This window comes from Grampus griseus, assembly GCF_964374135.1.
Source record: "Grampus griseus genome assembly, chromosome: 9".
NCBI classification, from domain to species: Eukaryota; Metazoa; Chordata; class Mammalia; order Artiodactyla; family Delphinidae; genus Grampus; species Grampus griseus.
The window spans coordinates 54,525,831-54,540,480 of NC_139003.1; the positions used below are offsets into that span (position 1 = coordinate 54,525,831).

Genomic DNA, 14,650 nt, shown 5'->3' on the forward strand with positions numbered 1-14,650 from the left:
ATAAATTCAAGCCTGTTTTTTAAAAATAAGTCACTTTTTGAAAAATCAGAGTGGTTTTATGACTGCAGTCTTCCCTCTAAGTTAGAACTTTGACAAGAAGGTGATTAAATGCACATTTAGCTTTTCATATATATATATATATACAAGAGTGCTGTATCTGACAGTTCTAGTCGGTACAGTTGAGGAAACAGTCAGACTTGTTTTTATTGGTGGGTGGACTTCTTCACAAATCATTTTCAAGAGATCAGTTGTTGTCTAACCCAGTGGCCAGTGCCCATGTTGGCATCCTTGGCACAGAGACAAAATGTGCACTGTCAAATAAAAGGACCCAGTCCATTTGTCTTTGCTCTGTGATGAGTGTGACAGTGAGTAAAGCATGAATATGGAGACCCTCCTCATCTTTCACTCCAGGTTGCTCTATTTCCAACTCTGTGAGACAAAGCACACTCTTATGCTTCAGACATAGGCCCACAGTGTATGTCGTTTTTTCCCATCATAAATTGCAAGTGAGGAGTATTCTAGAACGTTTTGTTGTTTTTATTAATTTCCTTTTAAGCCTTTATATGGAAGTCAGTATCTCCATTGAATGCTTTAATAAGTAGATTGAACCTGCTACACCTCTACCCTTTATGTCCAGCTTTCATGAGCTAAAATATTAATAAATCGCAGCGAAGATTTTTATAGACATATTTACAAGTCAACTTTTAGGAACAAAATGTAACTTGTTTTAGTTCTACAAGCAGATGTATCATCAGTTTTAGAGGGAGTCTTTTGGCACTACAACGTGAAAAAACAAACAAAAAAACCTTGCAGTCCCAGTTTATAAAGTAACTTTAAAAAGACAAGGATGAATTTTCTTCCCACTTCAAAAAAAAAAGTCATCCTCTGAGACATGTATAGTTTGAAGATGTTCCTTAGGGACCAGAATTTAACCTTAAGATGTTTTTACCCCAAAATGATTGTTTACTTTTAAATTCATGTGTCGCAGGTAAAGTAAAACCTCTTGTAAGTATAAAAATTAATATAGTCAGTTCTCAATCAAAAATTCAGCCATTCATCAAATGCCATGTCCCCACTCTGTACCAGGAACCGTGCCTCATAGGAAATGCCCTTTTTGGCTTGCCATTGCCCAGTTTTTCCTCTTTCTCGTGCCACCATTTTCATCCTCTACTTTCAGTTTTCTCTACCCAACGTTGACAGTCTTCCTTAGTGTGGCAACAGACTTTGGCTTTGCTTTGCTCTTTATTTTCAAGATGGCTTAGAAACTTAGGTGACCTTTTAAAGCATTTAGTTGACAGGTTGAGTGAAGACAAGTGAGAGGTACTGTTGGATCACTGCCTTGATGGCAGAGAGGGGAGCTGTGTTGGGTGAGCGATGGCAGGCCAGTGTGGCTCTGCTCACCCTCCCTGCCTCCAGTTCACACTCAGGTTCTTCCTAGATCAGAGGACATGTAATGTTAGAGCTAGACAACCCTTAATGACCATATGTTCCATCTTCCTCATTTCTGAGGTACAAAAATCTGACCTGCACAAGGAATAAAGAAAATATCCTGCTCTATAGTCATGGTTTAAAGCTGTTTTTGCTATTCATGTTACATTCTTTCATATTTTTTTTTAAAAAACTCAGGTAAAGTGTATGTGTGTGTGTGTGTGTGTGTGTGTGTGTGTTACATAGATAAGGACTAGGAAAACGATGAAATTTGTTATGATTAGAATAGCAGAATACTATTATTTTCAACTGTATTAAAAGCATTTGTTTGAAAGTTACTGATAAGATTCTCTCCACAAACATACTCTGAATTCAGTAGAGATTGTTTCTCTTCATTTTCATACAGATTTATAATTTTTAAATTCCTTAAGGTTTTTCCCAGGGAGTTTCCACAAACAGCAAACAACATCTTTTAAAAGCAATGAATATGGGGCTTCCCTGGTGGCGCAGTGGTTGAGAGTCCTCCTGCCGATGCAGGGGACACAGGTTCGTGCCCTGGTCCAGGAAGATCCCACATGCCGCAGAGCGGCTGGGCCCGTGAGCCATGGCCACTGAGCCTGCGCGTCCAGAGCCTGTGCTCCGCAACGGGAGAGGCCACAACAGCTAGAGGCCCGCATACCACACACACACACAAAAACAATGAATATGGAATGAACGTGAAGGTTTCTGTCCCACGTACCCTTCCCCATTTATGTGAACCTCCAGGAACGTAGAGCTGGCTGAACTCACTCTGTGAGCTGACAGGCACAGTTCTGACCGCCTGAGGCCAACCCCCACTCGGTGACCTGGCATCCAGCACTGAAATCCATAGGAGAGCCTCACCATTAGCAGTTGCATCTCCTCATTTGCTGGGACATCCCTTGAGGCTCCCCTGGGACACAGAAGTCCCAGTGACAGTCACTCACAGAGGGCCAGCCTCCACCCCTGATGTCTGAATGTTCCTTGTGAAAAACCTGCAACACCCCATCTCTCCAGACTGCTCCCTGTGCTGAATTTCCTTGACCAGTCCCCCTGCCCTTTCACATGTCTAGATGGCCTGATCTCCATTCCTATTGATCAAGATGTAGAGCCATTTGAAAAAATTCTCTGGACCCCTTTCTTAACCCCTCCCACCCCCAGCCTCAGACAATCACTGATCACTTTTCTGTTTCTATAATTTTGCGTTTTTCAGAATGTCATCTAAATGAAAGTATATAGTGTGTAGCCTTTGGCTTCTTTCACTTAGGATAATGCATTTGAGTGTCATCTATAAAGTAAGTGGTGAAGGAAGGAACATTAGCCTGAAATAACTTCAGTTATCTAGTTTTTGAGACTTAATAGAGGTAACCTAAAAGAATTAGTTTTAAAAAAAAGAGGCAAGACAACACCACCAATTTAGTGCTTATTCCAGGGAGAAAGACCTAAAAACTGTAAGTGTGGATGATTTTATAGTAACTAATTAGATTGTAGAGATTATAAATATTTATCTGTAGGGGGAAAAACAGTCTCTTCTGCTACTGCTAAAAATCACCTAAAATGTTGGATAAAATACAAGCACATCCGTTCAAATGCATATGCATAGCTGAACCAAGAAGAAATTAACTGAAATTTCCAGGGGCCAAGAATGAAAAAAACAGAATGATAAGTAAGTGCTGAAGTTGCAGCTGCCCTCGAGGTATTGCTAAAACAGAAACGTGGAGCTGCTTGACGGTCGGGAATCAAGGCTTTGGACCTGAGAAAGTTAGGAGGGCATAGGAGTTGAGATTCCCCACAGAGAGTCAAGACCCTCAAAGCACTTCAGCCAGTAATGGGCTGGCTAAAAAAAAAAAAAGAAAAAATCTGCTTCCAGCAAAGAGAGACTTCAAGGACAATTGTTTCTGTTGCCCTTGGCTCTGAATGGGGATGAAAAAGACTCCCCTGAGAATTCTACAAGTTTAGGTTTAAATTTACATAACTCACTTGGTCTCAGAAGCCAACAGAAAGAACTTGGAGTACATAGGTGTTGAGAGAGCTCCAGCGCTCCTAGCAGAAGCAAAAGAAAATCCCTATAGAGAACATAGTCTCAACCCAGGTGCTTCAAGACTCCCACAGATTATCAAAGCCAAGCATGAGCCCAAAATCCAGAATTATAAAACGTGAAAAAGTCATTGTGAGTGAGAGTCAGTAGCAAAAGCAACAAAACTGGACTCCTCCACCTCACCCAGAACTTCAGCTATTGGGAATTATCAGACATAGAACAAAACGATATTTAAAATATTGTAAAGAAATAAAAGATCAAATTAAAAACTTAAATAGGAAACCATTAAAGTTGAAAATGAAAATTTGTCAGAGATTTTAAAAGAACTTATAAGAACAAAATGAATAAGGAAAACAGCATATTAGATGCACCTGATTAGAGAGTTAGTTGAGTTAGAAGATGGCTCTGAAGTAATTACTCAGAATGGAGAACAGAGAGACTAACAGATGGAAAATATGAAAGAACAAGTGAAGACATGGAAAATTTAATAAGATGGTATTACATTGGAGTTATAAAACGACGGAAGAGAGAGAATTGAGCAAAGGCAATATTCGGAAAGTAGTGGCTGAGATCTTCTTCCAGAATTGATGAAAGACATGAAACCTCAAATTCAGGAAACACTATGAATACCAAGCAGGTTAAATCAAAAGAACCCCATACATCGCAAGATATAGCAAACTTTCTAAATTAAAATTTTGTGTGATAATTCAGATGTTTATGTATAAACCAGATAGCACAAATAAGCATTTGATTATTTTATTGACTTTATTAACAAGTTTAGTCAGTTTGGGGGAGGGGAAATGTCTTCTTGGTAATTCCTTATATTTAGGTCTATATGTGTTAAATCTAAATGTGATCAACAATCAACTGCAAAAACAAATACAACTTTAAATATTTATAATTCTTCAAAATAGTGAAACCATGCTTCAAGGATGACTTACGGCTTGTTGGAGCTGGAAGGACTGCAGACATAATGTGGATCATCACTCTTTAACAGAGTCAGGCCTAAAACTTAGATCTAGTCTCAGTCTGGCTGGCACTGTCGTTGTGTTTTATCAAAGCTGTATAAAATGGATACCAATGTGTTCACCATGGTTACATACAAACTGTATGTTCAATATAAGTGCAGTTTTTGCCATGAAGTCTACCTATCTCAAACTTTGCATTTGATATTTAGAAACATATTAATGAAAAAAATTTAATAGCAAAAGAGTCTTAGGAAGAGGAAGGAATAATTTGGATTGCCCTGGACCCTATTAAAAGAAAGAAAGAAGAAAAAAAAGAAAACAGAATTTTAAGAATGCCTCCGTTTCCTGTAGACAAATTTCTCTTTGCCAGGTAGAGACATTTAAAACCAAGATACTGATCAGTTTTTTAAAAAACAGCATTACAGCAGCCAGACACTGAACCAATGGGTGAGACCTTCACCTATGAAGATTTAGGGAGAAGGTCTCTTAGATTGGATCTTTGGAGTAATATTTTTCTTCGCTCTTCTCCCTTTTTCTTCCTCTGCCCAAATTCATGACCTACTTTCCTCTTCCTCACTCCCAATCCATCCCCCTCCCCCCACACCATAACAATTTTAAATCAATGCTAAAGAGTAGCTTGAGGAGGGGAAGGGAGAGAATTGTTGGTCACTAGAAAAGATGTTTATTGGCTCATGGCTTGTTTTGTAGCTTCAAGGCTTTTGAAAGAATACCCACTAGCAGGTGCAACGTTTCTTCACATTCTTCTGGGTGCTTAAGAGTCACTGTACTTACTTCATCTTGTAGAAACTCAGGAATCTGTGGGTAAAAGCCTTTAGGAATGACCTGAGAGCTTTGCACATGCAAAACCACTGGGTGGGTTTGAATCTGCTCAACCTGCTAACTGAGCAAACCATTACCTTCTCTGACTTCCACTTCGCTCCCCCTGCTGTTAGACAGAAACAGAGTTATCTTGTCCGAATAGTAAATAGGAGAGTGTGTGAAAAGCGCCTAGGAGAGCGCTTGACACATGTTCACCTACTCATAAATGGTAATCATTATTAGGAAGACTTTAATTATCATTTTTATGTTAACTATTTGGGTTTGATTGCCCTGAGCAGTGAAGTAGAGTTTCCATGGAAAACAAGGCTGGGCTGGACAGTGTGGTCTGCTACCCATTTGAAAGTAGTACCACATGAAAGATTTTACTCCTCTGCTTTTTTGGTAATCTTGAGACACATATTTTCTCTCTGCTGTCGTTTTAAAGGTCATCTTGAATTGATTCAGTCCCATATGGTTTAAGCCTATCCCCTTTGTTAACCTGCGTGTTAATATTATGATTAATATTTGAAAGGGTACTTATTCCAATAATTTTTTGTTCAATGTAAGAAAATGTAAATTCTTAAAGGAAAAAGTAACTTTAGTAACTAGAGAATTTAATAGTAGATTTATTTTAATTCTCCTGGTTATTTTGTATTAATTTTCCTGTAAATGTATCCAGATGTGTATGCAGTACCTATATTCTATGAACAAATTCTGGCAACTATTTGATAAATTATCTTCTGAAATTTTCTACCTTGGGACCTAATTCTATCCTGAAAATATCAATCCTTTGCTTATAGTAAAATATGTTACATCAATGAGGAAAGTGAGAGTAAAAGCTGGTTTACAGTAACGGATACTCTAGGAACTAATGTGAATTCTGCTTCTTTTTATTTTCAACAGGCAACTTGTTTTCTTGGCCAGGAATAAATAAATACTGAAAAATTAGGTGAGCCTTATGTCTTACTTAGGGGATTTTCTTGTTTGTTCTGATTTCTCTCTTTTTTGCTTGTGTTTTCAGGCTCAGCTATGTGAATCATGCAGAGGATCTGGCCTCCAAACTCCTACAGTGTTCCCCAAAGAACAGACTGTCAGCACAGGCCGCCTTGAGCCACGAGTATTTTAGTGACCTGCCCCCACGGCTATGGGAACTGACTGATAGTGAGTATGACAAATTCAAAACATCCAATCGAAGCAGGGACATGATTTTAGCATCTATGTGTAATACACATGTAGAGAGGTCCACATGTTTATATGTGCATCTCTCTAATATTACGTATGCTTGTATATGCATTGCGCGCGCGCGCGTGTGTGTGTGTGTGTGTGTGTGTATAGAGAGAGCGAGAGAGAATGGGAGAGGGGGGTAGTGTGTGTGTATATATTTAGTGGAATCCTGCCATTCAATTGCTAGCTTACCAGACACAGGAAGAAAATGGATTCCTTTTTTGCTATCTCTGCTCTGCAGTCAGCAGCTGCATGTCTTTGTATTTGATTATGTGTGTGTCCAAAAAAATGATATGAGCAGTCATAAAGGAAAAGGAAAATATGATTTACATATTTAGTGCCTTATGCATATAGTATTTTTTAGCTGGCTGCAGTACACAGAGTAGGAATGATTCATTTCTATTTGATTCTCAGAGACAATCTTGGTTGTAACAATAACCTTAAAAAGGGCTGCTATGCAGTGAGCTGACGAACAGAGTTGGCAATTGGCTAATGCGCTGAATTGACATGTAAGAACTGAAGACATGTAATTCATTTCAACTACAGATGCTCTTGGTATTCATACAGAGCTCTTCTCTGGATCTTTTAAAACAAAACACATTCCTGGGTGGGTTTTTGTTTTGTTTTTACAAAAGTGTTCATATTTACACAGCCTTTTTCAATTACATTTTAAATATTTGGGGGAGGATTTATGACTGGGAGGATCTCATCTTTCTTCCAAAGTGTGAAACAAAATTCTTGTGAAATTTTGCAAAACACTACTGCAGTAAGAACACTTTTGTTCAATGGTGATACATTCTTTCCAAATGCCAGTGAAAGATATTTCTCCTCATACTCTTTTCTTTTTGCCTTAAAAATTAATATACTGCATATATGGATGGATATATCATTTTTAATCCTTGTGTACACATCACTTACCATAGACATACATAAAATTTATTTCTTTATTCCCTTAGACTTTTTCCACCCATGATAGCATTGGAGTCTCCTCGACAACAATAACCTTTTACTTTGGAACTAAGTCCCAAGTAACAACTCTTGGGTATTCCTACACTAAATCTTTTCTGATACCTCATATTTAATTCTAATTACTTTTTTTTTTTACTCTAAAGTAACTATAGATATATTAGCCCACTACTCCCCCATGCTTTGAAATCTTCTTCAGTATTTCATATATTCCAAGCCCATATTTATCCCATATTCTGCACTACTTCCTTTCTGAAAGTCTACCCACTGACCATTACTACAACTATCCCCATTAAAAAAAAAATTAAAGTTGAAATCCCTATAGAAAAATAATGAATTGGTAACACATCTTCCCATACTGGAAAAAAAAAAAAAATGATGCCAGTGGACTCATTAGTTTATTGCTCGTCAGACTCAAACATATGGCTTGTTTTCCCATTCAGTATAACTTGCAACTTGATATCACTCCTCCTTGGTGACATCTCAATCCCATCTGACTTGATGATTGAGTTTAAGCCGGGATTTTGATGGTCTATGAATTCTGAATTCTGTAGTAGTACTTTTCTGTTAATATGGACTTATTACCCACTTGGCACTTAGTTTATCAGCCAGTGGTTAAATCCAGTTTCTATCAGTAAGTAAATGCCTACACATTATCACTCGGCAGCAGGCTGCCAATGGAGACAGCCTTGTCCCTGTCATTAACAAGCACAATGTATGCAGAACACCAGAGGGGAATTAAAACCACAAAAAATACCTCAGGGTGGTATTTTTAATATGAGAATTTAATTTGTAATTTCACAGATTAAGAATTTTGGCTGCATTAATCCCTTTATCAGCTCACAGCAGGCTATTTGCAGAAGCATAACCATAAGGCGATATTCATTGGCAGAAACACGTCTTTGCATAACGTTAAACATCAGGAGCAGTGAAACCTTTTGAAGGGGGGAGAATAAAGATGAAAAATCATTATATTTTTAAAGCAAGATTCTGCTAAACGCCTCCGGTAACAATTTTGAGTTACAGAAATGCTATTTCTGTGTCTAGTAGATAATCATTATGAAGCATAAATCCAGTCGCAAGAAAGGACAATCCCAGTATTAAATACCACAGTCATTTCCATTTCGAACAACATGGTAGTTCTTGTAAACATGTTTACAGAACAAAGAATTCCTAGGCTTTGGAGACTTTGGGAACTAGTTCTTTTAAGTGAAATGACTGGTTTTGGTGACTCTGTTATCTAGGTTAATATTCTGCAAACTATATTTAAAAGTTCTTGAAATTCTTAAAATTAAATTTTACATTAGTGTGGAGTCCTGTAAAAGTTCACCACCTGGCAAATGGCAGCAGCAGCAGCAGTGCCAGTATCCTCATATGCTTCCTTTTCAAGGAGATTTGGAAAGAGATCCATCTGAAAAGAAGTGTTGCAGAACCAATAAATGGATTGTCTTATCAACCAAGTCATGGTTTCTGTTAATCAGTTTTAGGAGCCTCACATTAATACATAGTCTATTCAGGATGCAGTAACAAAATAACTTAGACCGGGGCTTAAACAACAAACATTTATTTCTCACAGTTCTGAAGGCTGGGAAGTCCAAGATCAAGGTGTCGGCAAAATCAAGTTTCCTGATGAGACAGCCACCTCCCTGTATCTTCACATGGCAGAGAGAGAGAAACAGTGACACCTCTCTCTCCCTCTTTCTCTCTCTCTCTCTCTCTCTCTCTCTCTCTCTCTCTCTCTCTCTCTCATTTTTTTCATATAAAGCCACTAATTTCATCCTAAGGGCCTCACCTTCATGACTTCATCTAACCCTAAATACTACCCAAAGGCCTCATCTCCAAAAACTATCACGTGGGGGGTTAAGGCTTCAGCATATGAATTTTGGAGGGACACAGTTAAGTCCATAGCAGTCACATTCTTAAAGATGGGTCATGGCATTTTTTTTTTTAAAGAATGTACACAAAGGGAAAATCTTATGCAAGCAGAAAGCAAACCCAGGTAAAAGGAGAAGATTGTAACAAAAGTAAGTTCAAAGTGGGCTCCAGTCTTCTTGGCTACTTTAATATATCAGACCTTTTGAGAAGAGTATCAAGTGTTATTAGAACCTTGGTTACACAGAGCACTGCAGTCATTCCATGAATTCTTATAAAAATGAAGTTGTATGCTGATGCCAGACTGTTATTTGCTTTGGAAGAACATATAACAATAGAATATCTTTCTTAATTGTACTAGTCCTTAAAACCTCACCAGTTTACAAAATGCCAAAATTTAGAAGCAATGTATTAGTGTGCCACTGAAGCAGGAATTATAAATTCATCAAGCAAGAATTATGGTACAGTTACCTGGAGATCTGGTGGTTAAAGCTGGCTAATTCTAGTGGCACCCTGTCATTCTCCTTCTATCCCAAAACCCAAACAGCCTTGCCCCACTTCTTCACAAAGATTTAATTGCAGGGAAGTAAATGGAGGGCTGATTTAGAAGAAATTCATTATTTTTCCCAAATACACCAAAGGGCATTCTCCTGTGTATACTATCAAGTTACATAAATTATTGAAGCTGAACCACCCTTGTCAAAGTAAATGAACAAAATACACTTCATAGCGTAGAGTCCTTGATTTTATTACATTCATTTGCTAATTCACAAAACTCAGATCTGCAGTGAAAGAAGGCCAACAAATTGGTGCAGTGTGAAGAGCACTGAACTGGGAATCAGACCACCTGGATTCCAGCTTCAGCTCCGCTGTTAACTAGCTGGGCAGCTTTGGAGAAGTGCCTTAGTTTCTGTGGGTTCCCAATTTCTCATATAGAGACACAGTGATCCCTAAGGACCTTTCAGCTCTAATGTTGGTAGGGTTTCTTATTCCTATATATGTCCTATATATTATCCTAAAGCAACATTATGCCATTAATGGAGCTCCATGCCATCTTTTTAAAAAGAAAACACACCCTGTTCTAACATATTTGCTGCTCTGGTTTCTAGACTTCCATTCTCTCTTGAATCCTTTTGAGCCGAGCTTTTATACCCAAGATTCCACAACTGCTGGTTTTAGTCTCTATCCATTGGTCTTTCCCCAGCCCTCATCTTGATCCATCAGCATAATTCAACACACTTGACCACTGTCTCCTCGTAGTAACATTTCCTTCACTTGGATTCCAGGACAGGACATTTTCCTTTTGCCTCCCTAAACATTCCTTTTCATACTCCTTTGCAGATTTCTCATCTGCCAGACCTCTCACTCTTAGAGTGCCCTGGGGCTTAATCCTCAGATCTTCCTATCTACATATGCTCCCTAGAGCCTAGATGATCTCATTTAATCTCATGATTTAGATATCATCTGTGTACACTGACAGCTTCCAAATTTCAATCTCCAGTCCCATCTTCCCTGACACCAGACTTGCATATACCAGCTGACTACTTAACATCTCCATTTGGATGTCTAGTAGGCGTTTCTAACTTCATATTACCAGAACTGAGTTCCTTATCTTTTCCCTTAGACTTGCTCATTTTATAGTCTTCACCTCGTTAATAAGGGGCAATGTCATTCTTCCAATTGTTGGAAGTTACCCTTGACTCCTCTTCTTTTGTCGTACCCAAACCCGGTTCTTCTGTAGACCCTGTTGATGCTACCTTCAAAATAGATCAATAGACCATCATCACTTCTCCACTGCCATCACTGCCCCATGTCACTCACCATCTTCCTTCACCTGTGTTTCTACAATAGCCGTCTAACTGTTTTGCCTGCTCCTTCTCTTGCTCCTTAGAGAGGCTTTGCTGTTTCTTCTTTCTTCAGTTCGTGCTTGCTCTTGCTCTAGATATATGCATGACTTGCCCTCTCACCTTTTTGGCTCTCTGCTCAAAGGTACCTTTACCTGGGAAGCCTTCACTGACCTGCTTCCACCCCGGCACTTCCTGTTTCTCTTCCTGCTTTATTATTCTTCAGAACACTTACAACTAGTTGATATATTCATCTGAGTGTTTATCATCTGTCTCCCCTAAGTGGAATCTACAAAAACCAGGGTTTCTTTTCATTCTGATTGATACACTACAGGATTCTGAAAACCTAGAACAGTGTGGGGCTCAATAAATATTTCTTCAAAGAATGAATGAAAGAATGCACAAAGAAAGGGCAAAATATGTTGTTTCCAAATTCAGGCTTATTGTTCTAGATCAGAGAAGTATGAGAGATCAGCTGAGCTGTGGCTTGGAGGGGAAGGCAGACTACCCTGTCGTATGTGTGTGTAAATCTGTGTGAGTGTGTGTGTGTGTGGCTGTGACGACTTGACATTTCAAAGACCAACGCATACCATGATGTTTTATGTGCGGGACATCCAGCATTGCATCTCAGCCTCCAATTTTGAAAGAAAAGATTCTAAATACACCTATAAATATGTAAATGAAAACTTTTCATTCTGTCCACAGTGTCTTCTATTTTTACCGTCCCAAATGTAAGATTGCAACCAGAAGCTGGAGAAAGTATGCGGGCCTTTGGGAAAAACAATAGTTATGGCAAAAGTCTATCAAATAGCAAGCACTGATGCGCACAGCAGTCTCAAGAGAGCACAGGTAAGATGACCTACTTTACTTGGAAAGTAATTGTGAAAAGACATTGAGTCAATCTTTCAAATGAAATATTTCAGACTTATTTTTTCCTAAGTATCTTATGAATCTCTTATGTTTGTTATGGCATTCATTACAGATTCTAGTGAGGCAGAGTGCTGTCAGTCATTTCTGTATTTTTAGGCACTTGCTGGAGTCTAACCACAATGGTCCTTTATTTATGTAGTCATAAGCAAACCATTTTAGTCATAAGCAGATCATTTCACTACTCACCCATCCTTCATAGAGGCTAGAAAATGGTTAACCTCGGAGGATATTTAAGCCACAGACCTGCTTTGTGTGGCCCACACAATTTTTTTCCTTGGTTGCTCCCATTTTAAAATGAGGAGATTTTACACAAAGTCTGGGTTTCCGGCTTTTCTCGAGAAATCAGCAGCTTTGGCAACACTAAACTCACATTCCTGCCAGAAGTTTGTGTATGTAACTGAACTGTGGCTGCCTCCTTTGGAAAGGACATGGGCTCCCTAGTTTAGTTTAGTGACCATTTGGGCCACTTCACTCATTTCTGATTCCTGGGTGGCCCCTAGTACAGACCTTGTTGTGGTGAAGCATTTATTTTATTTTTTTCCTATTCGATTCTTTGGCCTCTGCTATTCTGCAGATGTAAAGCAGAACCTAAACGAGATAGTCTCTGAGCCTGTCGGCCTGTCCCGGTCATCACACAGGCTTTACAGAAAAAAGCATAAGATGGCAACTTCTGAAAAGGCTGTGTCTTTAGTGCCAGTTGGAAATGTCTGGGTTTTTTGGAAGTTTACGCCTATATGTATCTTTTCATTTAATGCAACATAACTCTGAAGCAAACAGAGAACCAACTTTTTTGTGAGGAAGGCTTTTTATTTGGAGCCCATATTGTTACTTGCTTGTGTGGCTGTTCAGGAATTAAATGTTCCAGTGAATTGAAAGATACAGACAGCATCGCAAGGGCTCCTCTTCCTTCCTCTCTCTCTTAATGTGAAATGTTAACAGGCTGAACTGTCAGCAGATTACATGTCCACATTGTCTTGTGGGTGATTAGTCAATACATTTGGACTTAGCTTTTGTGTATGCTCAATGTGGAGGTCGATTTTGGCCTCTCAGGAGTATGGTGGTGATTTATGAATGATTGGAGAAAAGATTCCCAGATTGATAAAAGATGGTGTATAAATGCCAGTCGGGAAGTGTTACTAGTAGACTTGCTATTTCATACGTAAGATTCTTCATTCTTCTGGTTATTTCTCCCTATTGGATAAAAAGTTACCCGGAAGCACAACTTTATTCACCCAGTAGCATTTGTACTCTCACTTCAATTGGTCAGACAAAGAGTGGGGCTGAGTTTTTGACCAGTTACCTCCTGGTTCTGAGAATGGTTTTAATTCATGAGGGTTGCAGCAGATGCTATTGAGAGTATTTGACCTGCATTACCATAATGAGAGCCCCTGACTTTATAAATCCCTTAGCCAATTCAGTAGAACAAAACAAAAATTGGACCTTATTTGTGCTGCTGCCTCATACACACATACACACATACACACAAGCAAGCTTGAATTTCCATCGCAGGGCTGTGCCCTTTCTTCTCTGCTCTTTTGAGATCTCTCTGACCTGAGCCTGGCCAGTCAAAACTGCTAGAATGTGTTTCAGGTCAGCTTTTCCGTGTAAATCAAATCATGCTCACTGGATAGAAGCATTGCCCATAAGGTCTGAAAAACTGCTAAGTGAAAAGAGATTTTAAAGAGCTGCTCGGAACTACAGTCATCAGTATTTAAAAGCCTTTACAAAGATGTTTTTTCTTTGTAGTATGTTTTTAAAACTAGATTCAAGGGTATTATCTAGAACCTCTTCCTCTAGAATTATCTAATAATACTAGAAATATGTTCTCTATGAATTTTGTCTTTTTCACATCAACTTTTAAAGCTTTAATATTATTACTGCCTTTGTTGTTTTCTTCAAAATCCAGATACCTCAGTTTGATTCAACATTATATTAAGGAAACATCTAAATTTCTTTTTCTTAGAAAAGCTGCATGGAAGCTGGATTTTAAGAGTTTTCTGTCAGTCAGCAAAAAAGGAAATCATTTTAATTTTTCACCTTTGTAGGGTTTTCTTTTAATCAAATGGGTTCATCTTAGAGATGAAATAGCATAGCCTATATATTGGCCTAATACATCCTGCACAGTGGAGCTGATTCTAATCAATAGCTGAATACCAGTGTCTATATTGTAGACATTATAGAGTCAAAAGTCTACATAGGGCTTCCCTGGTGGTGCAGTGGTTGAGAGTCCGCCTGCCAATGCAGGGGACACGGGTTCGTGCCCCGGTCCGGGAAGATCCCACATGCCGTGGAGCAGCTGGGCCCGTGAGCCATGGCCGCTGAGCCTGCGCATCCAGAGCCTGTGCTCCGCAACAGGAGAGGCCACAACAATGAGAGGCCTGCGTACTGCAAACAAACAAATAAACAAACAAAAAGTCTACATAAATAAGGGTATTCATAAAGAAAATATGTAATTCCCTAGATTTTGATTTTGTTGTTGATGAATTAATTAACAGTTTAGAACAAGCTGAGGCATCTTAAATTTTCCTCAAATGCCCCAGTTC

The 14,650-nt window shown here is 38.8% G+C and overlaps 1 protein-coding gene across 1 annotated transcript in view; it reads left to right on the forward strand.

Annotated features, from left to right (window-relative positions):
• CDK14 (cyclin dependent kinase 14) overlaps positions 1-14,650 on the forward strand; it is a 583,384-nt gene that overhangs the window by 490,487 nt on the left and 78,247 nt on the right. Inside the window, exons 13-14 of the mRNA XM_082661962.1 lie at positions 6,293-6,432; positions 11,883-12,026. Coding sequence (XP_082518088.1) covers positions 6,293-6,432; positions 11,883-11,998 — 256 coding nt within the window. The 3' untranslated portion in view covers positions 11,999-12,026. The remainder of the gene's footprint in view (positions 1-6,292; positions 6,433-11,882; positions 12,027-14,650) is intronic.